Below are 27,353 nucleotides of genomic sequence, written 5' to 3' on the forward strand. Positions count from 1 at the left end.
AACCAGGGTGACAGGTACATGGGAATTCTTTGTACTATTCTTAAAACTTTTCTGTAGAAATTACTTCAAAATAAAAAGAACTTAATAGTGGAGGTGGCTGCTGTTCCTAAATTTCCTAAGGAAATAAACTTTTTCCAAACTGGGGGTTGAATCCATTAATAGGTTTTGAAATGAGTTTAGTGGATCCAAATTAATTTTTTTTAAAAAAAGGATAGGATAGCATAATATACCACAGCATGGCATGGCTCGGCATAGCATCAAAGGCAAGCAGTGCAAATTAGTAAAGGTGAGTGCTACTTTGTGCAATTTTTGTTCTAGAAAGAAAAAAAGTGGGTGTAGTGGGTTGTGCGGTCAAAAAAGTTGGAAAGCCACCGCACGGAGGGGCCAGTCTGCGCCAAAGACAGACTGGCGTTCCTCTGCCCGCCCCCTGCTGCCGGGCCGCCCCTCCCCGCCTCGCCTCTGCTCACCGGCGTGGCGTCCGCCCCCGGCCACCTGCAGGTGTGCGCGAACCTAGCACACGGTGCCAGACTCTATTTAAGGGCCCGCCTCCCCTGGCTCGCAGCTGCCTGCTGCTCCCCTGTCCTCTCGGAGCTGCCAGAGGCTCGCGGGTCTCGGATCGCATCTCGCTGCGGGGGCTGCCGCCGTGGCATGGGCACCGCGGGCCTGTTCTGGGTTTTCTGGGCTGTTGTCGCGCCAGGCGTCCTCGGTGAGCTGGGAGGGGGAGGACGGAGGTAGGGACGCGTGTGGGGCAGGGAAGGTTTCTGTGCCGCGATGCAAAGCAGGGAACCAAAAGCGAGAAAGTGCGGGCAGTGCTGGGCGCTCGCCTGTCTCCCGCCGGCACGGGGAGCTCCGCGATCTCTCCCGGTCCTGAATGTCCCCACTGGCTCCTCCAGGAGCTGGGACCTCCAGAACTGGAGTCTGCGCCACGGAGGGACGCTGTCTGACATGCCGGGTGTGGCTGATGGCGAACTGCCCGCCCCCGGGATTCAGCAGGTGCTCATTGCTCTCTGCCCGGAGGTCGCCGGCGCCACCACTTGTCACAAACCCCAAACCTGCCCAGGCTGTGCACAAGGTCGCGGCGCGCTGGGCTCAGCGCAGGGGTTTCTGTACACGCTGAGCTCCGCTTCTGCCCAGTAAAAGCAGCAGCGCCTCCACTTCCTTCCCTAAATAAGAATAATACCTGGTTCCCAAGCATAGTTCTTGGATTTTCTGAACTTTGATGTGATGTTGGTAAAGAGACCCTAAACGTCAAACATCTGTGCTTAGTTTTTAAAGTGGATACATGAATTAAAACTATAATTTTCATCCTGTTATTTACTTTCTGTAATGATTTGGGCTTCCAGAAGGTCTCATTCAATGTTTATTATAACATTTTTTTCCAGATTGGCTTGATTTTAAAGTATTATAATTTGTTAAAAGCAGAGTCTCTTGGCTGTAAGATAGGTCTAACTTTTTAATTGTCTCCAGGGTACAGTGAGTTCCTAGTTCATAAGATGTTTACTGCACACAGACCTCAGTAACTGGGTGACTTTGGGCAAGTCATTTAGCTACCTGACCCTCAGTTTCTTCATCTGCATAATGAAACTGGTGATAAATTGTCCTATCACATCACTGAGTTGTTCTGAATATTAGATGAAACTAGGCAAATGGAAGTCAGATGTTAGTTGTCACTACTAAATATCATTAATAAGCCTTATAATAAGTATATACCTGTTTTTATATAGCCAGCATTTAAGCGACCACGCCCAGCTTGATAAGGTGTCTGGGATATTGCATATATTGGCTTATTACAACTTACTCTGTCTGCTTTCCTGACATTTAACTGTCTCCTGACCCTTAATTACACATTTCTCAAAACCATTATCTTCAGCTCTTTCTTTTTTTCTACATATTCATTCCCTTTGAACAAATGCCCATTCACAACTTTCTCTAACACCTCCACGGGGTACAGTCCCAGACCTGGCTTCTCACCTGTTTCTAAATTTCAGAGAGGATATTATCAATTAAAAATCAAATGCTTCACCAGTCCTGCCAATTCATCTGCCCCTCCAAGTATGCACCCAGTACAGAGCAAGGTCATCGTCTAGGTCACTTAACTCCAAAGACCAAGTCTGCCTGTCAACCGTTAAAGCTACATCTGTTATCTTTTTGTCATTCTTATATCAATATTCTAATTCTAAGCACTGTAATTACTTGTGTAACAATGTCCTCTCTTCCAGGTCACTCTACTGCCAGTCTCTTTAACCTTTCCAATCATGGAAACCAAAATTTTAAAAATATGTGTATCTTAATTATTTTACTCCCTGGATCAAAAATATAAAAGGGCTTCGTCCTGCCTGTGGGAGAAAATCTAATCTCTTCGGCCGCCTAAGCCCTTTGGAGCCGGTCCTCACCTGTGCATGTGTCCTGACTCCCCATCGTGATCACGTGTGTGCGGCTTACCCTCTTGCCCACCTGTCACCATTGCTTGTGCCCTACCACAGCGGTCCCCAACCTTTTTGGCACCAGGGACTGGTTTCATGGGAGACAATTTTTCCATGGACCGGGGATGGCAGGTGCGGGGTGGTGCAGAGCTCAGGCAATGATGCGCGGCTGCTTCCTAACAGGCCACGGACCAGTGATGGGTTGCGACCCGAGGTTTGGGGACCGCAGCCTTGCCACTCCCCCTGCTGACTTGTACGGCTACTGTGCAGCTAGTGCTACAGATCATCTCTGGGCTCCTTGCCAGTTCCTGCACTTTCGTGTGCTTAAGAAACTCTTAAAGTGCCTATTTAAAATGTGGGTTCCTGGGTTCCACCTCACCCTCCAGAGATTGATAGGTTTGGAATGTGGCCCAGAAAGTTGAGGTTTAACAAGCACTCTAGAAGATTCTGAAGCAAGTGTTTATAAGGCATGCTGCTTAGCAAAGGCAATGGGAAGCACATTTGCTTCTTAGTGTTTTCCCACTTTTTCCTTTTGTCTATTTTTATAAAGAGATTCAAATTTCCTAGACTCTTAGATTTCACTCAAGCCTTCACTGGCAACCTAATCTCATCCTACACTAAGAACGTGAAATAAGAATTCTCCCATTTTCCAATCAGTTGATCCAGAAACCTGTCTCCATGATGGATCAGATCCTGCGCTCCCTGCTTAAAACCTGCTAGAGCTTCCCATCGCACTAGAATGAAATACATGCCCCTTATTCTCTACTCTGAGGCCTCTGCCTCTCTCTGAAATTCTCTATACCCTGCCTACTCCCTCTGCCCCAGCCCCACAGGCCTTCCCTTTAGTCCTTGAACACAGCCGTGTGTGCCTGGCCTTCACGCTGGCTATCGCTCTACTGAGATGCTCATGCTACAGGCCATCCCTTGCCTGGCTCCTTCCTGACATTCAAGGCTCAGCCCTGTGTTGCTCTTCTCTGACTCTGGTCTGCAGTAGCCCCTACAACAGAACACTCTCTCATACATAACCAACTTCTGTTCCGTATGGACCACTGTCACCATCTGAAACTGTTAGACATTAATTATATACAGGTTTTTTGTATAAAAATTATACCTCAATAAAGCTGGAAAAAAATATTAACATCCCCTCCCACAAAAAACCCCAAGCTGAAAACCAGATCAAAACCTATGTGCTCATCCTTTCCTACTGCCCCCAGGCTCTGACTCCACTTTTAAGCAAACAAACAAAACCCACTGATTTTTACGTATAAAGTTGTAAGAAGATTGAACAATTCCAGGATCTTTTGGAAATTTTGTGAAGAATGATTTCCTCCAGCTCTTCCTCTGAAGCCTGTTCTAAAGATTCTTTGCACCTCTGAGCTTATTTCTCTGTATATTCACCCATACTGCAATGATGTGTGTTTTTGTCCCAGGAAATATTGTCCCATTTTAGACATCTTTTCTAAAGCTCAAAGTTGGCAGGATAATTGGTGACAAAACAAAAGCAGGGGGGAAGTCTTAGCCTCTCCTAGTTTTGGTATTTGTGTGGTCTTTGTCTGCAGGTCAGTGTAAGTTCCTGCCAAAGCATCCTTTGGACAAGCCTAAAATTCAGAGTGATTAAGGCCAAGTTTACTGTTGGGCCATCTTGGGAATACAGATGCCTTCGTGGGGATATCAGGAGGTCACTCTTTATCACCTGCCTGGACACATCCAAGTGGTCAGAGGCGCATCTTCTACTGAGAGAAGTAATTAATTCCATGCAACTGAAAATTGGTTTATTCTGATGATGATGTGCTACCCCTTATTAAGGTTTCAGTTAAATGGCAAATCTTCTAATCAGTGTGTCCCAGAAGGAATGACAGCACTCTGGAATAATAAGTTTCTTGTCTGTGGAGTGGAGTAGAAAACGAAAATAATCAAACGTGGGTCTTGCCTCTTGATTTTTGGTGCATTCTTATGCATTTATCGATTGCAACATATTATGTGTGCTTTGAACATATATATGTCACTCTTCTCTATGTTTTAGAGTGCACACCAAGAATGTTAAATTTATTCAGCTGATTAAATATTATATTGCAGATTCTGTAATTATAACAATAAAGGTTCTCGAAAGTTACTTTTGCTGGAACCAACTGTATAGCACTGATGTGCTGGAACAGTTTGGCTGTGTCTTTTATTACCAGTTTTTCTATTGAGGACCTCCTCTTGGAGCCAACGGGAAATTAACTGGAAGTTCTGGAGGTTGGAGTTTTTCTTGAGACTCACTCAGAACAGGTGTGCATCTACCAAAGTAGCTATAAGCAATTAATATCCTTTATGCTAATTAGGACAAGGAAGGATATGAGGTTTTTATTCAAAACCTCTGTTCACTTCCTGTGACTTTTTCAAGCGATTCCAGTGTCAAGGGATAACAAATGACCTGTAGTGAGGCTGTAACACCTTTAGTAGCAGGACCAAATGTGGTTACTATTTGTAGCCCCAGTTGTGTATTTGAAACAGTTATTGAATACTTAGTATGTTCTAGATATTGTACTTGCCCTGTTCACATACCTCTAGCTCTGGATTCTCACCACATCTTACGAAGTAGCTTGAATTATACTAGAGACTAGGAAACCGAGGCTTACAGAGGGTAAGACTTGCCTAACGTCACACAGCTACTGAGTGGCAGTGGGTATTTGAAACCAGATCTACTGAGCTCACGTTTCCTTAGTCCATGGTACCTCCCCACATGTAATTACCATGTAATTAATGTTATTTTCATGTGACAAATTTGTCTTTTGTTTCATTATTAAAGTTGATTAGTCTCAGAACTTTGGGATAAATTCTGTTTCATTGTTATTGCTTAATCAAGATGGTTTATGTGGATTTATTTGTTGAGGATCAAGAGAGAGGTGAGAATTTAGGAGCTTGGGAATAAGCAGGGACTATGAGTAAGAAATAAATTAGACAAATGTCTAAGTTTGTTTCTAGAAAAGGGATATGACCTGTGTTTGGGTCTTTTATCTACATTTGTATCTTTCTATTGCTATGATCAGTATGCTTACATAGTTCTTTTTCTACTTTCCAGGGATTTCTTGTGGCCCTCCTCCTCCTATCAAAAATGGTTGGCTTAGTCAGTACTCTGAACCCATAGCTCTCGGTACTGTTGTAAGGTACACTTGTGGGAATAGCTTCCGCCTCATCGGAGAAAAAAATATTTTTTGTATAACTAAAGACCAAGTGAAAGCAATCTGGGATAAAGCTGCTCCTGTATGTGAATACTACAATAAAAACTCTGTTTGCTCTCGGCCCAGCATACCAGGGGGCTACATAAGTAAAGACTCTAGGCAACCATACAAACATGGTGATTCCGTGACATTTGCCTGCAAAACCAACTTCACCATGAAAGGAAACAAAACTGTTTGGTGCCAAACAAATGCCAAATGGGGACCGACGCCACTACCAATCTGTGAGAGTGGTGAGTATGAACATAAAGCCGAGTTGAAGGTCGGGGTCTTGCACTTCTGTGCAGAGCGTGTTTTGAACCCTTCTGAAGGGAGAACTGTATGAATGTGTAAGGATGGCATGGGGAGAGGAAGCAAGGGAAAAGGTGAAAATGGTGGTTTCCTGATTTTTTTGTTTTCTTAGTTGTGGAGAAATATAACTACTCATTCAAAGAACATTAATTGAGCAAAGGAGTTTGAAGTATAATGGGAAACTGTAATTGAACATAGCTAATAATTGAGTAGAACTAAGTCTCACAGGAATGGGGTGAGAGTTTGTTGGGGCCATGAGAATTGGGTGGTTTTAAACTGGCGTATCCAGGTTACTGTTAAAACGAGAAGAAATACACCCAACAGATTTAAAAGTAATCTACAGATAGCTGTTAATAGAGTCCGGCACAGAGGATGTCCTGCTCTCTGTGAGCACGTTCTGAAGTGAGTCACTGTTTCCCCAAGTTATCTCCTGAGCCATCACATCTCAAATCAAATGCCTTTGAAGATAGGGACAATGGTCAATCCTTCATTCCTTCTCATTTGGTTTGGTCTATGTTGCTGCTGAAACCTAAATACGAATTTCAATTCTACAATTACAAGAATCGACAATATTTGACAAGAATCTTTACCGTCAAAATTAGGTATCTGTTTTCTTAATAAAGAACAATATTGATAAATTCTAAGTGGATTAAAGAGCTAAACAGCTATTCAATTATTAGAAATAGGATTCTGTTTATCAATCTATTGATAAATAGTCTTGGAGGTAGATCTTAGGATACTAACAGAATGGAGTGGCTATAGAAAACAATTAAGCCTTTATAAAGAGTTAGGTAGACCTATATGCATTGCCATGGAAAGATATCATAGACATATTACTAAGTAAAAGGCGTAAGGGATAGAATAATATGTATTAGGTACACAGACATACAATGTATGTGTATATACATACTATGTATAGGATTCTGGTAAACCATATTACTAATGTCTGCCAGGATAACCCTCTAAGTGGTAGCTTGCTACATTTGGAAAGAGAATAGGCTTAAGGATATCGTAAGAATATAGGTGAAAATTGACTTTTTTTGGTAATTGAAATTTTTCACAAGGCAAATGTAATACATATAGTGTAACTAAAAATGAAAAATATTGTACTATTCATGGCATAAAATGGATACAATTAAACTACACCTGTTTGATCTTTAAGAGGCTGCATTGAAAGTCAATGACAACTGGTTACCATAGATATGTGCGTGTCATTTATTTGGATCTATGTCGTAAGTCAACATCTCGGTTGTGAAGGATGCATCATCTGATGGCTTTTTTTCCTGATGTGTGTGTTGTGTGCGTGTGTAAAGATTTTCCCCTGGAGTGTTCACCACTTCCTGCGATCCCCAACGGACATCACACAGGGGAGAATGTGGGCCCCATTGCTCCAGGATTGTCTGTGACGTACAGCTGTGAACCTGGTTACTTGCTTCTTGGAGAAAAGATCATTCGCTGTTTGTCTTCAGGAGCCTGGAGTGCTGTCGCTCCCACATGTAAAGGTACCCAAAATTTACAGCTGATTTTAAGCATTTGGGCTGTTCTGTTACTTGCCATGCTTTTCTCATCTCTGGCTTGCTTTATCTAGAGGCACAGTGCAAACCTCCAGGACGATTGCTTAATGGGCAGATGGAGATGCCGCCAAGTTTTCGGGTTGGCGTCACTGTGAACTTTTCCTGTAACGAAGGGTGAGTGTCAGGAGGGTCTATGAGACTTAATTTATTTGGGTTACATGTGCATGGTGTGGACTGTGGAACTTGCAGAAGGCTCCTCTGGGAGGATCTATGGACAGCCTGGGGTGAGGTTGTGAGAGACAATGCTGATAGAAAGGGTGCACAGCAGTTAAGTCTTGTCTTGGATTTTAGGTAGAGGCTGCTGTTCTTCAGCACAAACTGCCTGATAGTTCTGAATGACAACCCTCTGTCTCCAGGTATCGATTACAAGGCCAAGCTTCTAGTCGGTGTGTAATTGCTGGAGAACAAGCTGTTTGGACCAAAATGCCCGAATGTAAAGGTAGGTAAGGCAACTGAGGTTTGTTCAGAATTTGTGGCAAATTCTGATTTTTTCTTGATCGGAAGTCCAACAGCACCCTGCATTCTTAGCTTAACTAAAAGCTTCTAGTTCAGTTCTTACCATAAAGACTCCTAAAGAGCAAAGAACTCCTACAGATCTTTAAGAGAGATGGTCTTCACTGAAGCATCCTTCATTTACCTCCTTATCATCTGCTTCCTCAAGTAAAATGGGGTTTCTGGGATTTTCCTCCTCTGAAAGCTACGTGGACTTGCTAAGTAGGCTGCCAGGCCATGTGCATCAGGGAGATTGTATATTTAGTAGAAGAAATCAAAGGATCGGCAGAGTAGGTATATTCAGGAATGAAGCTTTAAAATCATACTTTCAATAGCTGCCTCGATTGATTCATTACAGACTCAGATATCACTGTCCTAGGATGTGAGAGTGGCATCAAGCAGCATCCGAGGCATTGTTTGCAGTGCATCTGTGATCTTGTCATTTCTCTCTGTAATTTCCTTAGAAATTTTTTGCCCACCGCCTCCCCCTATTGTCAATGGAAGACATACAGGCAGCTCTTCAGGGAATGTTCCATATGGAAGAACAGTCACTTACACTTGTGACCCGGACCCAGAGGAAGGAGTGAAGTTCATCCTTATTGGGAAGAACGTTATCCATTGTACAACCGATAGTCAGAAGACTGGGACCTGGAGTGGCCCTGCCCCACACTGTGAACTTTCTGCTTCTGCGATTCACTGTCCACCTCCCCAGATCCTAAGAGGCAAGATGTTAAGTGCACAGAAAGATCAATACACTTATAATGACACTGTGATATTTGCTTGCCTGTCTGGCTTCACATTGAAGGGCAGCAAGCAAAGCCGATGTAATGCCCAAGGCACGTGGGAGCCATCGGCACCAGTCTGCGAAAAGGGTGAGTGTTCCAATACTCAGAAAAGGTGTCACTGATTCATCTTTTTAAAAAATTAGAAGAAGCGGTTTTCGGTTTTAAGCAGGGCCTTTTCCAGTTTCTACGCCCCTTAACTATACTAAATATAGTGAATATGGGTTTTATAGAGAACTTGCTTAACACCATCCCCCTACCATTGTTGCCTTTTGTGGGAATATGCCTGGGAAAAATATTAGGAATCACTAAATTGCCTGTTTTTTTAGAGATAAAAATAAGTGGGAGAAAAATGCTTGTTTGTCTTAATAGAGATGTCTTAAAAGGGAAGTCATCAAAGCCACCATCCCAGGGGTGTATCAGAATCTTCCATAAAAGCAAACAAGATTCTTTAAGAAGGGAAGAGATCGGAGAGGATTTACAGCACTATGTGGGAACTGAACCAAATCTGCAGCAGTCTCAGCGGAGAAAAAAAAAAAAAAAAGATCGAGAAACACTGATCTAAAATGACCCAATTCTGTCTGGACTGCAAGATATCTTCTGTATCATACAACTGCTACCAGAGTGGAATTGTAGTGTTCATTCTTTGGCCCAGTTTCTTCTGTTGTTGTTTACTTAAGGAGTTTTTTTGTTTTTTTCCTTTTCTTTAGAATGCCAGGCCCCTCCTGAAATCCTCAATGGGCAAAAGGAAGATAGACACATGGTCCACTTTGACCCTGGAACATCCATAAAATATAGTTGTGACATTGGCTATGTGCTGGTGGGAGAAGAATCCATACATTGTACCCACGAGGGAGTGTGGACACCCGCTGCCCCCAAATGCAAAGGTGCCAGGTCTCAAATGTAGATGTTTTGCCCGTATTGAGATTGCCTTGAGTCCATTTCTCATCCAAGTCTTTTTTCTTAGAGGCAGAATGTAAACCTGCAGGAAAGAAGCTCTTTACAAAACCCCAGAATCAATTTATTAGACCACATGTTAACCCTTTTTGCAAAGAAGGGTGAGTGAAGGCTGTCTCAGCCTAAACCAGGTCTGGCTTGTAAGTGCACACTGTGAGCTCTATGTCAGAGTTTGTCCCATGGTCCTTCCCTGTCATGTGTTCATGGAGGTGTCAATCATGCTATTCTTCCATGCATGGAAATTATGCCTGTGCAGTGTATGGACGGTGCTGATGTTGGCTACATTTTTGTTCCTGTTGCTTCTTGTCCTGAAAGTGGCAAGTCTGCTTTGCAGACTCTTGCTTAGCTTAGTGGTCACCTGGTGGCAAAATGACATGACTCTTTGTCTCTAGGTACCGGTTAGGAGAAAGTGTTTATGAGCCGTGTGAAGACAAAATTCCTTGGTTTATGGAGATTCGTGTTTGCAATGGTGAGTAGCAAAAAGGACATAGAACTACAAAAATGTGAGATCTATGCACTGCCTGGAAGATTTCTGTTTCAGGCTATGTTATGGGAACTAGAGTATTCGATTCTGTTCTATTAGGTTTGCTGACAGTTAAAGTTGCACAGTTTTGCGACATCTTTCTGTTGTCACCTTTTCCTGCTTCAATTAGTTAAGTTAAACATACGTAAGTACTGATTCTCTTTTGTGACTCAGGATTATAAGAATAATGACAGCAGTGAATATACGAGCCACCATCTTCATTTTGGGTACACCACAGTTTAGTGGAGAGGTCAGGGGATTGGTGTTGGGTCTGATCTCAGATTCTGTTTCCACTGCTTAATAGGCATACAACCTTGGGCAATTTACGTAACTTCTCTGGAAGTCTAGCCTCTCTGTAAAGTTGGCATGAGATTACAGACTTCAAAGTTACTAGAATTAAAGATCCTATCCCTACTTTCTAGATGAGGATAGTGCCTGTCCCAAAGTAGGTGCTCAATCAGCCATAAATATTTTTAGGTAACCATATAGACTATCCTATCACCTCAGAACAAAGACAGCACTCAAGAAAGCATAATTGTATTCCCCTGTGCTTTTTATTCTCCTATTGGCTATTTAAGAAAGAATTCTTCTTTTAATTAGCCATTTACTACTGGGCCTTACTGCCTCAGAATATGATATTGATCAAGCATGTTCACTTTCAATAAAGATTTTCTTTCCTGTGAAATCTAAGTTGAATTTTACATATATGAGATTTGACATAAAATTGACCTAAACTCTCCAGGAACCAACAGGTTCGTAACCAGTTTCGTTTCTATCCTTTGGTGTTTAATACTGGAATAGAATCCCACAGTATCTTTTCATCTCTCCAGAAATCACTTGCCCACCACCCCCTGTTATCCACCATGGGACACACACAGGGAGCTCCTCAGAAGATTTTGTATATGGAACCACGGTCACTTACACATGTAACCCTGGGCCAGAGAGAGGAGTGCAATTCAACCTCATTGGACAGAGCACCATCCGCTGTATAAGCGATGATCAAAAAAGAGGCATCTGGAGTGGCCCTGCACCCCGTTGTGAACTTTCCCTCCCTGCTGTCCAATGTTCACGTGTCCACGTTGCAAATGGATTCAAGATATCTGGCAAGGAAGCCCCATATTTCTACAATGACACTGTGACATTCAAGTGTAAGAATGGATTTACTTTGAAGGGCAGTAGTCAGATTCGTTGCAAAGCCGATAACACCTGGGATCCTGAAATACCAGTTTGTGAAAAAGGTAAAAACCCAATAAGGGAAAAAAAAAAAAAAACAGAGAGAAATTTATTTACTTATTCTTGTTCACTATTTCTCAACCAAAACTGTATTATGGACAAAGGCAAGGGGGCACAGATTACTTTCCACGTCTTCCATTCTGTGATAGAATGTTCTGTGCGTTGTGTGTGGTCTTTGTGTAAAAGCCCCCTTGGATCTGGGGTCATCTATTCAGGGCAGATAACAAGAGCACCCTTTAAAGGGGCCTAGTTCCTTCAAAAGAACAGACAACATTCAGTGATGAATTAGAGCTTCGTGGTCTTTGGCTTTGAAGTTGCAGATTGTCTATTGTGAAATGTTGTAATGTTCTTGAGTCAAAATTCCTGTGTGTTGGTATTTATGTGGGGAGTTTTCTCTTCAGACTGCCGGCCACCTCCTGAGATACACCATGGTCAGCATACAGGTGGAAATACGGTCTTCTTTGTCTCTGGGATGACTGTAGACTACACTTGTGACCCTGGCTACTTGCTTGTGGGAAACAAATCCATTCACTGTATGCCTTCGGGACATTGGAGTCCTTCTGCCCCACGGTGTGAAGGTACTTTGAGTTCCAGTTGTCTTTCTCTTTGATATGAGGCATCTATAAATACTGCAATTCCATTTTTGCTCCTACAGAGGCATGTCAGCCTGTGAGAGAGTACCTTCAGGAAATTCCAGTTGTTTCACATGTGGAACCAGTTAATACGTCCTGTCCAGACGGGTGAGTAAGAGATGATTGAATCTGAGAAAGGGTCTCCCCCCCTTGTTTTGCATATTAACTCTACCCTCACCTTGTCTTGGTGACTTCCTTTAGAGGCTCCTCATTGTCATGTGCACAGAGAATGTGAGGTTCCAATGGCCCAACTAGCAACTCTGACTTTTCAGTCCTTTCTTGACATGGAAAGGGCTTTGCTGTGAGTGACTCTAAGTCTAAAGTAGTTTTCTTACTTGGAAGATGGAGCGCTTCAAGCCCTGTCTACCGAAGTTCTTGTTTAGATGTCCCTCTGAATTTGTGTTTTGAAGAGGCTAGGTTGCAGAGATGTAATATTGGGAAGATGAAATGTATTATAATCTGTCTCTCTGCAGGTACCAGTTGACTGGACATGCTTATTGGAAGTGTCAAAATGCTAGCAAGGGGGTTTGGTTCCAAAAAGTTCCACTTTGTAAAGGTGAGTTAGGAAAAAAAACCTGACAGTGGTAGCAGACCGTTAGCTAGGCGAGGCCACTGAAGAGCTAATCTACCACCGCTTCTACATACAGCCTTTGGGCTCTCCTTCAGTGGCAGTAAGATAAGAAAAATCTTACAGTGCTTGGTCAGCACTGGCATTGGGAAACAGCATTGTCAAGTAGGAGCTATTTGCCATATATATCTGCTAATTTTGCTAACAATGAAAAATATATAGCTCATATTGCTAGGTCATGGGAACATAGCTGTATTTGTTTCTTAATTTACTGTAATTTCTAAAATTTTTTTTGAAGATGTATGGCTCATAATTATAACATTTAGTAAAGCTGTTTTAGAAAAGCATAATCGAGGTTCCAAAACTTAAATAATTTTCTAGTTATATGAAATATACGCAGTTATATAGTATCATTTGTACCTGAAGGAAGGCCATCCACCTTGATGTACTAGCTGAATTTGAATTCCCTAAATCTCTTCTGCAGTTATTCACTGTCAACCTCCACCAGTGATTGACAATGGGAGGCACTCAGGCATGATGGCAGGACCCTTTGTATATGGACATGAAGTCTCTTATGAATGCGACCAAGGATTCTATCTTCTGGGAGAGAAAAACTTACAGTGCAGAGATGACCCTAAAGGACATGGATCTTGGAGTGGCCCTCCCCCTCAGTGTTTAGAATCTCCTGCTGTAGAATCTCCTCATTGCCCTAACCCAGAAGTCAAACATGGATACATGCTCAATGAAACTCATTCTGCATATTCCCACAATGACATAGTGTATGTTGCCTGCAATCCTGGCTTCATCATGAATGGCAGTCACTTGATTAAGTGTCATACGGATAACACATGGATGCCAGGTGTACCAACTTGTATCAGAATGGGTAAGATATTTTAAGGGATAATATATGGGTTCTTGTACAGAATAAAGCAAAAGGTTTTTGAATCTGCACTTGCCATGGTGTCTAAAGACAAGCACCTCAAAACTAAGGCAATTATATTGTTTTACACGATACCGGCCTTTTCTTATCTTCTCACCTGATTTCTTTTTTCCCCTTTCCTTTTTCAGTGTGTTGCACGCTAGTACATGAGAGAATCATGGTTAACTTCCAAATTGATGGAATCTACAAATTTATTATTTTTATGAATTTAGAATAAGAAAAATGCACATATCATTTTTTTGGCAAATGTTTGGTGGTAATATTGCTTGATAATTTGATATTATAATACCAGCCAGAAAGAGAACTTTGGGTGTTCTGGAGAATGAAGCCAGCCTTTAAACCCACTGAATTATCTTTCTCATAATTTTAGCTATCATTTGGCATCCTCATTCCTTTCAGTGGCTGCACCAGAGGCTGCCAGTTGGTGACCCATGACCTGAATCCTGCTCCCCAGAACTGTTTTCTTTGGCCAGCAGAGTAGTCTTATTTTAAGTGAAACCCATCTTCAGCCCAAGATGAATAGTAAACCTGCAAGCAGTGAAGGCCCCATTTACCTCCCTGTAATATAGTAGTAACTTTAGCTGAGTGGTGGCTGCCAATTTTAGAAGGATGGGCCTCTCTGATTTTTCGTCTGGTGGCTTCCCTTCCTAGCTCCTGGAATCACTTGAATGTGTGACCTTAGACTATAGCCTGCCTGCTATTTAAAGGGAAAAGAAAAGAATGCTGTTGGCTGATGGACTACAATTGTGGACCACAGCCACTGATGTTTCATTATCTTACTTTTGACACTTTTCTTCAGATCATATATTAATATGATATAGATGGGAAATGCAGATCTCTGTCCAGTATTGCTTGGTCTGTGTGTAATGAATGGGTGTTTCTGGATCCCAGTTAGTTGATTTGCTGCCTGCTGCCTTTCTGTGTCACCATCACCCAGAGATAGTGTTGGCTATGTGTTTCTCTGTGCTGAATTAAAGACCCTCTCTTATTGGTGTCTAAGCTTTCTTAGGGTGTCAACCTCCATCCAAGATCCCCAACGGGAATCATACTGGTGGCAGTATAGCTCAGTTTTTCCCTGGAATGTCAATCCTGTACAGCTGTGACCAAGGCTATCTGCTGGTGGGAGAGGCACTCCTCGTTTGCACATATGAGGGAAACTGGAGCCAACCTGCCCCTTATTGTAAAGGTACTTTATCTATTTTTTCTTATTTTTAAATCAAATTTGTGCCAAATAGATATATTCAGTTATGTGCTTTCATCTTAAAATAGCCAAAGAAATGCATCATTTGGACCATCTAATTAAATGCATTTAATTGGATTAATGTATTTGTTAATCTAAAGATCTCAAAATAAGAAAAATGTCTTAGGCTGTTGTCTACCTAGTGAATGACCACTTCTGTAGTCATTTGCATATAGAAAGTTGAAGTGCTTTTGTAACTTAAGCAACTAAAGCACAGATCGTATTTTTACTGTGGTTACCGTTATAAGTGTGTATTTGACAAAGTACCAGTAAAAAGCACAATGATCTTTTGAGTATATTTCCTCTGAGTCACGGTGGAATTATGGGTAAATTTTTTATAAAAGTTTCAGAAAGTCATTTTCATTATCATAAACAATGCATATGAAATATGACTAGTAAGCTAATATCTTTTGCTGAGTGCTTTATTCTCTATGCCAGATACTGTGCACAGCCCTTTACCTGCATTTTCTCATTTAGTCTTCATGAAAGCCACCTGAGCTTGGTGCCATTATTACCCTTGTTTTATAGATGAGGTTCCAGTAACATGGAGAGATTTGTAATTTACCCAAAGTCACACATGTAGTAAGAACTAGAGTCAAGATTCAAATCCAAGATCTTGTACTATTGACCCCTACATTGCAGAGAGGAGAAATGAGAAAGCATGCACAAGTATGAAGAATTAGTAAGACCAGAAGCAGATAAAACAATTCAGAATGCTTAATATTACCCGTTCAGCCCTCATCATTCCTCTAAGAAGCTGTTAAAATTATCCAACACTGTCAGCATAGAAACTGAAGCAAAAAGAAAGAAAATAATCTGGCTTAAATTACCTAGAGGTTATTGAGATAGATGGCTGACACTTAACGACTGTGCCTAGGATATTGTCTTAGCCTATTTCAACGAAGCTTTCCTTGCTGAGAATGAAATAAGTTGATGTCATAAACCTTTCTGTTAAGGGCAGTCTCTGTTTTCCTGGTGGAAGACCAAAATGTGACTCTGCCTTAATTAGATCTCTTTAATTTCAGAGGTAAACTGTAGCTCTCCAGCAAATATCAACGGAGTCCAGAGGGGGCTGGAGCCTAGGAAAATGTATCAGTATGGAGCCATCGTAACTCTGGAGTGTAAAGACGGGTACACCCTAGACGGCAGTCCTCAGAGCCAGTGCCAGGCCGACCATCAGTGGAACCCTCCCCTGGCTGTTTGCAAATCCTGTAAGAGCCCAGGGCTTCACTGCTGCGGGTACCTGGCCCATGGAGAGAAGAGAGCGAGGGTCTCCCTCAATGTGGAGTCTCCGGGGTTTTAAATTGACCTAGGTCTGTGACCAGTGGTACAGTGACAAAAGAACTTGAAGTGGGTGGTCTATTCTAGAACAAGCACAGCTGTCTGAGGATGAGGGAAGTAAATAAAAGAAAATCGTGAGGAACACTACCTTAAAAGGAACCAAAATGCAAAACTAACCACCTTAGTTACTGTGGAGACTGCCCTACTTGCCGCATCTTGATTTTTAAGCACTTAAACTAATTTGACAGGGAGCTCCAAAAATATGTTAACTAACCATGTATGACAGTTAATATTTGCATTCTAACCTGAGAAATCCCTGATTATGAAATTGAGTATATTGGGTTTTTCCATTGGTGAACTCCCACAACCAACCTGATTAAAGTGAAAACAAAAAACAAAACCAAAAAGTCCAGTAAGTTTTTACATAAGAAAAGAGTGGGGATGACTCAGGGTTCCAATATATTTTTTAAATAGACTTAGAAGGGAGCTGAGTGTTGACTTCTGGGACATTACCATGGGACTTAGGGCTACATTGAATTATGCTACTAGACTAATATTTTCATGATTTTGTAGTCTCCTTAGATGCATCTGTTCCTGTTCTTTCTGGTAAGTTTTCTTTAAAACTTGAAGAAAAGCTTTTATGACGTTTTATAAAAATACATAAAACTACAGGTCCTGTATCCTATCTGTTAATATTTTTTTACTTTAACTCATAGGAAATGACATTTTTTGGTGTTTTAAAGATATTGTAATATGCATGGCATATTATGCATAATATGCATAATAAGCATGAGATAGAGTTGGATAAATAATTTGAATAGCCTATTATTCCTTCCTTTTAAATTGATATTTTAGTTTTCATTAACTCTTGGTCTTTTGCATGATTTGGTATTATTGAAATAGGATGGCCTATTTTGCTGTAGCAAAATATATTTAGCAACTGAGAGTTAAATGTTGTTATGCAAAATTATAAGAACATGGTGTCCTGTGCTCGTAATTTCACCCCAGTAACAAGAATGTTAATAAAAAAAGTGAAAGGAACATAAAAACTCCATGGAAAGTTGACTGGAACTCCCTGGTCAAGTGCCTGGTGCTTTTGATTAAATTTGAGCTGGATCACATCAGAAAAAACTTAAGCCCGAGTATGATTATTCAGGAATTCAGTATTTATGGCCGAGAAGGGTTAAGTGTAAGAGTCACATAACATTTTCACCACCACTAGCAGTGGGCCCCCACAATCAGTTCAAAACAATATAGGTCACGTTTTTCTGGCATTTAATACTCATTTTTTTTCTAGGTATTTCTGCATGTGCATTACTTCTTATCTGCTTGATTGGTGTTACGGTACACATAGTAAAACACAGAGAACGGTAAGTTCAAATGCACACTTGACCAAAATGCACAAAATGTTTGGGCTTCTTGCCTGAAACTAAATACAGAAGCACAAGTTATGTGAAATGAATACTGCAATGTGATAACTGGAATAAAGTATCTTGTGTTATACAGAAGGAAGCCCTTTCTGTTAAGACTTAAAAGATACTATAAACACTTAGCTTATTTTATTGAGTGATGTTTATTCAGATGATACGTTGTAGAAAATCTAGAGAATAGAAAGAAACAAACAACAATCCCAGTGGGAACAACTACAAATATTTTGGTATATTTCTATCTGATCTTTTCCTTACATTCTCTTTTTAAACTGAAATTTTGGCATTATCATCTCCTTTTTTTGCATTTAGACTAATACTAATATTTTTCATGTCTTTAAATTATGTTTTCTTTTTAGTTACTTAATTGCATATTATTCTATTGTATGTATTTATGTGTTGTAGAAATTTTAAGTTTAATCTCAAGTTACTTTAATTTTAAGTTAAATTTTTAAGTTACTCGCACATTTATTTTGATAATATATAAAGATGTGAGAAACACCGTTGAATAAACCTTTTCATACCAACTTATTTCCTTAGGATAGATTTCTAGAATTACTAAGGATAAGTGTATGAGCATTTAATATGCTTAATAAACATTGCCAAATGACTTTCCAGAAAGTTTGTTCTAACTTGATAATATATCCCATAATTAACGTACCTGGATATGTTGTATTTCTCAATCCCTTTTTCTGCTTCATTGATCTGTCTAGTCTTCCATCACACATCACTTTGTGTTTAATTAGTATAGGTTTAGAGTATTATATTGTGTTAATAATATCTGGCAAGACAGGAACCCCCACTGTAAGTTTTTGCAATTTTTCTCTCTATTCTCTTCTATTTGTTCCTATAGGTGATTTTTAGAATCATTTGTAATTTTGTAAAATCAAACATACCATGATTGCATTTAAGTCGATAGATTAATTTCTGAGAAATTGGCATCTTTTCTGTAATGTCTTCTCATTCAGAAACATTCTAGATCTTTCCCTTTGTTCAAGTAATCTTTTCTCTCACTCAGTTGTTGTTTTCATGATTACTTCAATATATTACTAGGTTTCTATGTTTTGTTATGTTTTGTTCTCTTATCCAGAAATTAGACATACTTTTACATTTTATTTTTAATTATTTTTTAACATCTGAATCTATGAGGGATTTATTTTGTGGTATGGTGGTCAAAGTATACCCACTTGTACTTTTTTTAATATAGGCATTTTTTTCAAAGACTATTTTGAGTAAACCATCTCCTCACCATTGGTTTGTAGTTTTCTTTAACAGATAAAGTGTACCTTTTTAATTCTTATATAAACTGTGGATTATGTCAGAGCTATCTGACCTAGATGTAGAAGATAGATTTTGTTCCACTGATCTATGAACCAGCACTACTCTATTAATAACCATAGCTTCATAATAGTTTTTCTGAGATAGTTCAACTTTCTCCTTCTTTAAACTATTTTGAAGTTTTCTTCTATTCATTTTTGCAGGTAGACTATAGAATTATTTGCATGACAACCACAGCCACACCCCCAGAAAAAGAAATCAAATGTTAGGATTTTGAAGGAAGTGCCTTAAAACTATGTATTTAGGTGGAAAGAATGGACTTCTTCAAAATATTCACTATTTCCTTCCAGAAACATAGATGATGGATTTGGGTGCTTTTTCTATATCTCTTAGTTAAAATGTAATATTAATAGCTTACTTCATATAAATGGCCGGGCGTGGTGGCTCACGCCTATAATCCTAGCACTCTGGGAGGCCGAGGCAGGTGGATCGCTTGGGTCAGGAGTTCGAGACCAGCCTGAGCAAGAGCGAGACCCCGTCTCTACTAAAAATAGAAATAAATTATCTGGCCAACTAAAATATATATAGAAAAAATTAGCCGGGCATGGTGGTGCATGCCTGTAGTCCCAGCTACTTGGGAGGCTGAGGCAGTAGGATCGCTTAAGCCCAGGAGTTTGAGGTTGCTGTGAGCTAGGCTGACGCCACGGCACTCACTCTAGCCCGGGCAACACAGCGACACTCTGTCTCAAAAAAAAAAAAAAAAAAAAATAGCTTACTTCATATAAACTACATTAAAATCTAAGTAACTTGTTTTTATTGACTTTATAAATAGAATCATTTTCTGCTACATCCAGTGATTAATTTCAAATTATATCTAGGAAAGCTTATCTTCATATAGTTATTAATTTTTATAGTTTTTCAGTGAGTTACCAAATCATCTAAGTATAAAACTATATTTTCTACCAATTATTATTGTCACATCATGTCCACTGACTGTACCTCATCATTTACTTATTTTTGTCTTAGAACCAGAATTTCCAAGAAAATATTCAATAATAGTAGGGAATATTGACATATTTTCCCCTGGATTTCTAATGTAAAGTCTTTTGTGTTTTATCACTAAAAATTATGCTGGATGCTTTTGGTGTTTTTTTTGTTTGTTTTTTATGTTACGGGAAGAAGTATATTTCTATTCCTACTCACAAAAGTTGGGTTTTTTCCCTTATGAAATCACTAGAAATTTTTTTCTTATTTCCCTTTTTTAATCACATCTTTTCTATCACTATAAATTTTTTATAATTATGTCTTTTTAAAATACGAAAGTAAATATGCTTATGACAAATTAAATCATTTTTAAAGAAACTGAACCGTCTCTTTCACTGCACGACCCCTGGTACATTCAAAGCCCAACATGTTAAGTTAATGAACATCAGCAATTTGCTGTAGACACTTGCACATGTTGCTCTATCTAGCATTATACATGCATGGCTTTTTAAAAATTTGACCAGTAATGTTAGAGAAGTAGAAGTGATATGAAAAGAGATAATGACCGTGTCCATTCATTCTTTTTTATACAATAACTACTGGGTGCCTACTACGTTTTAGCCCTACGCAAAGCCTAGTAGGATGTTGGCTCTGTCATCAAGGAGGTCACTGGTAGAGGACAAGAAGCATGTAAAGAAACTAGTACCATAAAATAATATTACCATAGGGGATTATATGATACTTCGCAGGGACACAAACAAATGGTCAATACTTGGGAGCTTTAATCAGAAAATATTCCATAGTGGAGGAGATGTTTCAGGTGAGCCTCAAGAGAATGTAGACAAAGAGAGAAAAGTATTCCAGATAGAAGGAGAGGTTTGAATAAAGGCCCAGAAGCTTGACTTTGCACCACGTGTTGTGAGAACTACATAACCAAATTGACGTGGCTGGGGAATAGTGTGTGTGTGTGGCAGTGACTGAAGCAAAAGTGGCTTAGGTTTAGGTGGAGGCATGGCATGAAAAGTCCCGACACATACATCCCATGGAAACTACAGAATACTGATATGTGCAAAGTATCCATCTTTACAAAGGGTATCACCAGGTGTCAGCCTGGGAATGTTTTGTGTGCGTAGGTTGAGTCTCCATGTGTGCTAGTGTTACAGCAGATAATCAGGTGAAATCTTACCAAGTCTCAGTAACTTCAAGTAGGGGATGACCAAGTCATGCAACCTCAAACATGTCACCCGAAAACTACCAGCAAAATTACTTTAGCACGCCAAGTCACATGGATCTATCATTCACCATGCCACCAGTGCTGCCTGATGCCATTGTTCATAGTTGCATAATGCCTCGTCTAGGCGTCAGACAGGAAGAAATTGCACTGAAACTACATACTGATGGCATCTATGAACCTGTGTGGCTTGTTCTAGGCCTGGGAGAGCCAACCTCTTCAATGGGATGTACTTAGACTGGAGCGTTTACCAGAACGTGTGCCACACAGTCCTGGTTTTGTGAATGACTTCAGGAGAAATGGTGATCTGTGGCCAAATAAGATTGGGAAATATTGCATACTATGTATTTTTTCTTCTGGAGATTCACAATCACCATGAGAATATTTAAGATCTGGCAACAAAGAAACCTGTTTTGTTTTATTTTTAACAAGAATTTTCCAAACTTAATTGGACCGCAGAACTCTTTTTGTCACATAATGCTTTTAACATGGCGCGGAACTGATGTTCCATTTAGCAGACATTGGGGAAATCTAGAAGGGTCTTTAGGAGCTAGGTCATCAAAAGCATTGCATGCCAGGGCAAGACCCTGGAGTTTATCCTATAAGATCTTAAGCAAGGAAATAAGGTTCAGATTTGTCTTCAAAAAAAAAAAAAAAAAAAGGGACAAGGTTGTGCTCCCCAGGACTTGGTGACTTTGTGGATATGGTGAGAGGGAGGCACATGGAATGACAGACACGAAGGTGACTAGGTGGACCCAGTGCTTCATTTTCACTAAAAGAGGAGAGGGGCAGGTTTGAGGGGAAAGATGAATTCAGTTCTGACCATGATATAGGACCTGAGAGAAGGGCTGGGACTCAGGTGAGTGACACTGAAATCAGAATGGAAGGCTTGGGACCAAAAAGAGCAGAAGAAGTAAAAATCGAGACGAGGACAGACCTCAAAGGGATGGTAATGCCTAAAAGTCAGGAGGGTAAGAAGCAGCCAGAGGCAGAGGGAAAACCAGGAGAGAGTCGTTTTCATGGGATTCAAGAGAGAAAACGGTCTCAAAAAAAAAAAAAAAAAAAAAGGAAAAGAAAAAAAATAGGGATGTCATTTGCACAACTTTCCTCACGGGAAGTTAGAAGATAATTTTAGCCAAGAGTAATTTGAAATTTGAATAAATAGAAAATGCGGTCTCTATCTCTTTCCTTCATGCTACTAAGTTTGCTATCAGAGCATTGCACATGTAGGAAAATTTGCAAATTTGGGGAATGCCTACAAGCTCAAATAATTCATAATATTCTAGTATTATTGTTTATTAACACGATTATATCATTTACTATATTTAAGTGCCTCAGTTGATATGAAACCAATGTATCTGTTAAACTAAATTCCTGTGTCACTCATTTCCATTTACTAACCTACTTCAATTTATTTTCTGATAAATCATAGAGACATTTAAGCTGCCTTAAATACTTTTTGCAAATGAGATGAGTAATCATTTTTAAATGACTGTCGAGTGACAAAATTAAATGTTTCAAAAAATCACCCACACATTTGAAAGAGACCATGCTATTCTTCTCTAGTCATCTAAAATATTTTCACAAAGCCTAAATTTCACATGGACCTAAAAATTACCATTTTATCATATTCTTACTGTATCTTCTATATTCTGACCTTTTAAATATGGTAGTGAGTAACATGTTGTCAGTGCCCTTAGCAGTAATATTGTTTCCCCAGTAATTTTGTAATACTTTACTTCAGAGTTCTACATGGTAGATTGTCACATTGTATTGTCATTCAGTAATTCTGGCGGTTTTAGAAATACAGCAAAATATGTGTGCTTTCAAAGAGCAAAAGTGAAAACATTCTCTTGAAAATTGTTTAAAGCTTTTAGTGCTAAGTGACCACGTAAGAATTGTGAATTAAACATAAAATATAAAGATTTTCTTTTAAGTTGGACTGGAAGATTGTATCCCAAAAGGGTAAAGTTATCATCATATTCTAAAATAAAAGCTACTTTTTGATTTTTTTTCTTCAATTTGGGATTTGTAGTTGTTAGTCATATGTGGATCTGAGGAAAAGCTGCCTCATGTCAGCTTCTGACTTGGACGCTTACAAGCCTAGCAAGTTATTGATCTCATGTGCCTTTCCAACAAATGGAGTTATAGTGTTTACACTTCATAGGATACTTTTGACGATAAACTGAAATCATCCATGAAAAATACTTACCATGCGTTGGGAATTATAGAAAGCAAAGAATGGTTACATATTTATAGTAATCATGTTCAATGAGTCAATGTTTTATTTTTTTCTTCCTTCTTCCTGTTTAGCAATTATTATACAAACCAAAGCCCTCAAGAAGAAGCTGTCCATGTAGAAACGCGAGAAGTATATTCTATTGATCCATACAACCCAGCAAGCTAATCAGAGGACAAACTGGTATCTAATGAAACTGAAATATTCTTATTAACATATATGTCAAAATTTCCTTCAACTTATACTTATCAATAAGCATAGTACTCAGGACATGTGGTTCTGACTATGGCACGCGTCTCTAGTAATCATGCACAGCCCTTGTTAACTTACCTACTTCATATGGCCAACTAATGCTCCTGGTGTGTGGTTTTTTTTAAATCCATTCTTCCATTCAACAAATATTAAACTAAATAACAAAACAGCTAAGAATAACATAACAAGATGATAAGCATTACAAACAGAAATCAAGTAGGCAAGGGGATAGAGAGAGCAGGGTGTTTGCAAGGGAAGTCCTCACCAAGAAAATGGCATTTGAGCAAAGATTCAAGGGAAGTAAGGAGTGAGCCATGTGGCCATATGGGGGAGGAGCGTTCCAGGAAGGGAGAGCAGTAGGTGCAAAGGCTGTAAGTCGTGTGTGTGTGTCAGTTGTGTTGGAGGCACAGCAAGGAGGCCCATGTGGCCGAGAGTGGTAGAGATGAGATCAGAGAGAAGGGGGTGGGGTGGGGAGAGGATGATCCTACTGAGCGTGCCTGGTCATTGTAATGAGCTTGGTTTTATTCTGAGATGGGAACCACTGAAGGGTTTTAAGCAGAGGAATGACACAATCCCCTTAACTGCTGTGTTGAGAACAGACTATAGCAAACCAAGGGTGGAAGATGGGCATCAGTGAGGAGGCTACTGCAATGGTCCAGGCAGGACAGTATGAGTGGCTACCACTAGGCTGGTGAGAGGAGGTCAGATGACACATGCATTCTTAAGCTAGTGACAATAGGATTTGCTGACAGTTTGTATCAGAATATGAGAGGCAAAGAGAGGCATCAACGATGACTCCAGAGCATTTTGGCCCAAGCAACTGGAAGGCTAGAATTAGCATTAATTAAGATGATTGAGAATGTGAAGAGTGGGACTGGGGAGAAAAATCAGAGTTTCCTCTTCAGAGATGTTAAGTGTGAGATGTCTAATAGAAGTGGCAAGAAGACATTCTGTGTTTCAGGCAATAGGTCCAGGCTGGATGCAAACGTGGGCCTTGTGATTGTGTGGATGTATGTAGCGAGGGGGCTGAATGAGACCAGCGAGGGGTGAAAGAGGCAAAGGGAAGAGAAAAGTTCCAAGCACTGAGCCACTGCTCCTCCAGCATTAGGAGTCACGGAGTGAGAAGGGAGCAACAAAGGAGTGAACAAGCAGCCTCTGGCACAGGAGAAAAACCTCAGAGTCAGGTGAAGGAGGAATTTTAGGGAGGATCAAGTCTTTCAAACAAGAGCTACTGGTAGATCAAGAAAGATGAATCGTGAAAATTGACCACAGGCTTTAGCAGCACAAAACTTGTTGGCGAACTTGACGAGACAGTTTTGACTGGAGTGAGCTTAAGAGAGAATGAAAGAAGAGAAATTGCAAATATCAACCATAGACAACTCTTTCGAGGAGTTTTTCTATGAAGAGGAGCAGAAAAGTAGAGTGATAGCTAGAGTAAAATGCAAAGTCAATGGAAATATTTTTTAAGAATGAAGAAACAGCAGCTATGTCTATTCTATAAACTGATGGGAATGACCTAGTAGAAGGGGAAGAGTGACATCGGGGAAGAGAGAGGGAAGGATTGCCGGAGCAAGGTCTGGGTGAGCCAGAAGGGACAGGATATATTGCTTAAGCAGAGGACAGGGGTGTGTGCTTAGTCACAGGAGAGACGGTGCAGCTGAGGGTGGGTGGGAGCAGGGGTGCCAATGCACAGTGGACGCTCTCTTCTGAGGATTCTGTTTTCTCAGTGAATGGAAAGCAAATTGATCAGCTGGGAGTGAGACCGGGAAAGGAGATGTTAGAAAGTCAAGGAGGAAGGAGAAGGCATTAAATAGTAACCAGAGAGTTGAATATTGAATGACGGGGAACACAGGAAGGTGGATGGGCAACATGAGGGGTCACCTGGGGTTCCCAGAGAAAATTGGGGGGAACATTTTAAAAGTACTCTGCCCGGGCATTATGCTACGGGTCATTTATGCCTTTTTGCATTTAGCCCTCACTGCCCCTTGGAAAGGTGGGTATTACCCTAAAGATAGTACAATGATGAGGAAATAATATCCAAGATAAGAAAACCAAGGCTGAAAGATTCTCTTGGCCAAGGTCTTAGGTCCAGTAATTGGAAAAGGTAAAATTCAAGCTAAAATCTGACTTTAAACTTCTTCCTCCTATATAATCTATAAAACATAAGAAGGATACCACCTCTGCCCTCTTGTAACTTATTTTAGTAAGACAAATAAGACTTCTACATGTTTTACCTAGTGTAAGAATAAGTACCATAAACAAGCTACAGAAAAGCTGTTGTGGCAGTTAAGGAAGAACAGGGTACTTGCCGCTGATGAGTTGCAGAAAAGGGGAAGAGGAAAAGGAGGGAGGATCATGCCAATGACCTCTAAATCCAGACCAGTCCAAGTCTAGAGTAAAGCTATCACACAAATATTTGTTGAATGAATATGTGAATGAGAATGAGAATATTGCTTCCATTTTCCCCTCATTTGGTTTTACTCATATTTATCAACTTATCAATCAATTTCAACTATATATGTATAAAATGTAGTTATTATTTATTCCAGGTCATGTTTTCTGGAGAAGGATCTCTTAAAAGAATAATATCCTTCAATAGCCTTGATGCTTTATTGATTATAACAAGTATAATTGGTGTACGTAGAGAATGTTGATGTTCTCATCTAAACTTGGAGTTGCATCACTGCTATTTATGTTGCCTCCTAAACAGAAGTGATCGATTTCACTGTGCCTCGTTGCTTGAAATCCGGCTAAACATTGATTGGAAAGAAACCACTCTAATATCAGCAAGTCTCTTTGCGTGGTCTCAAGATTAACGAAACGATTTCCTAAGCTATCACTTCCTATATGCACTTATTGTCAAGAAGAACATCTTTATGGTAAAGATGGGAGCCCAGTCTCACTGCCTTGTGCTCGTCAATGACTTTCTGAAGCCTCACTTATGATGTGCCTGAAGCCAGGCTATGGCCATAAACAATTACATGGCTCTAAAAGTGTTGTCTTTTTAAGGCACTAAAAAGAGCTGTCTCATATCTAGACCCATCTTCTTTTTGTGAACAGCGTACTCAATGTTACCATATGCTTTGGGTTATAATGTGGTTTTAATTATTTAAATAAAGCATAAGTATTTCCCATGGTTCTAAGGGGTATACCTTTTTATTTGGATGTCTAGTTTTATTTTAATAGTAGCTTGCTTCTTTGATATCAGTAAACATTTCACTTTCATCCACACTTGGTTTGAGATTTTTGCACAATGCTGTGATAATCTATCTTTCCATAATCACTCAGTGATTCCAATTTGCACAAGTTTTTTGAAATTATGGGAGTCAAGTTTTAATTCCAAAGATTTGGTGTACAATTCAAGTTTTGTATATTTCCTCAGCAGTTTTGTCATAAGCTCTAGTTGTTTATAATGTCATTTAATATTGTGTACATTAGCCATTCAAATAAATTGTATGTATAAAAGAACATTTGCCTTATGTGATTTTTTCGTGTGTGGAGTCAATGGTCAATTAACTCTTGAATAACAGACATAGTCTCAGGGGTTTTAGAGTTCATGATCTAATCATTATTCAGTCTGGATCCCACCTCTTGGTCATTTTAGCCAAACTCTCAACCTACAGTTCTGATTCCCTCGCCCTCAAGACTTTCTCCTGTATTTGTCCAGACAATACATTCACCTGGCCCACTCATCCTCTCCCATCACACCCTAGATCTAGCTGTGAATTTTCTCTGTTCCAGCCTTTAAACTACTGAGAAAATAAATCCTTGCCCACTGGTGACCA

General features: G+C 40.0%; 1 protein-coding gene across 1 annotated transcript; it reads left to right on the plus strand.

The window, feature by feature from the left end:
* Positions 1–637: 637 nt before the first annotated feature.
* CR2 (complement C3d receptor 2) lies at positions 638–27,002 on the plus strand. The gene is made up of 20 exons (XM_045536120.1): positions 638–706; positions 5,488–5,877; positions 7,249–7,437; positions 7,524–7,623; positions 7,866–7,948; positions 8,466–8,873; positions 9,494–9,670; positions 9,751–9,841; positions 10,133–10,209; positions 11,094–11,501; positions 11,898–12,074; positions 12,152–12,236; positions 12,602–12,684; positions 13,181–13,579; positions 14,637–14,822; positions 15,902–16,087; positions 16,731–16,763; positions 17,455–17,527; positions 23,391–23,499; positions 26,279–27,002. Exons 1-19 carry the CDS (start codon positions 649–651, stop codon positions 23,482–23,484), a joined length of 3,297 nt encoding a protein of 1,098 aa, XP_045392076.1. The 5' UTR covers positions 638–648; the 3' UTR covers positions 23,485–23,499; positions 26,279–27,002.
* The last annotated feature ends 351 nt before the right edge of the window (positions 27,003–27,353 follow it).

Source organism: Lemur catta, chromosome 23 (assembly GCF_020740605.2).
Source record: "Lemur catta isolate mLemCat1 chromosome 23, mLemCat1.pri, whole genome shotgun sequence".
In the NCBI taxonomy this organism is placed as follows: Eukaryota; Metazoa; Chordata; class Mammalia; order Primates; family Lemuridae; genus Lemur; species Lemur catta.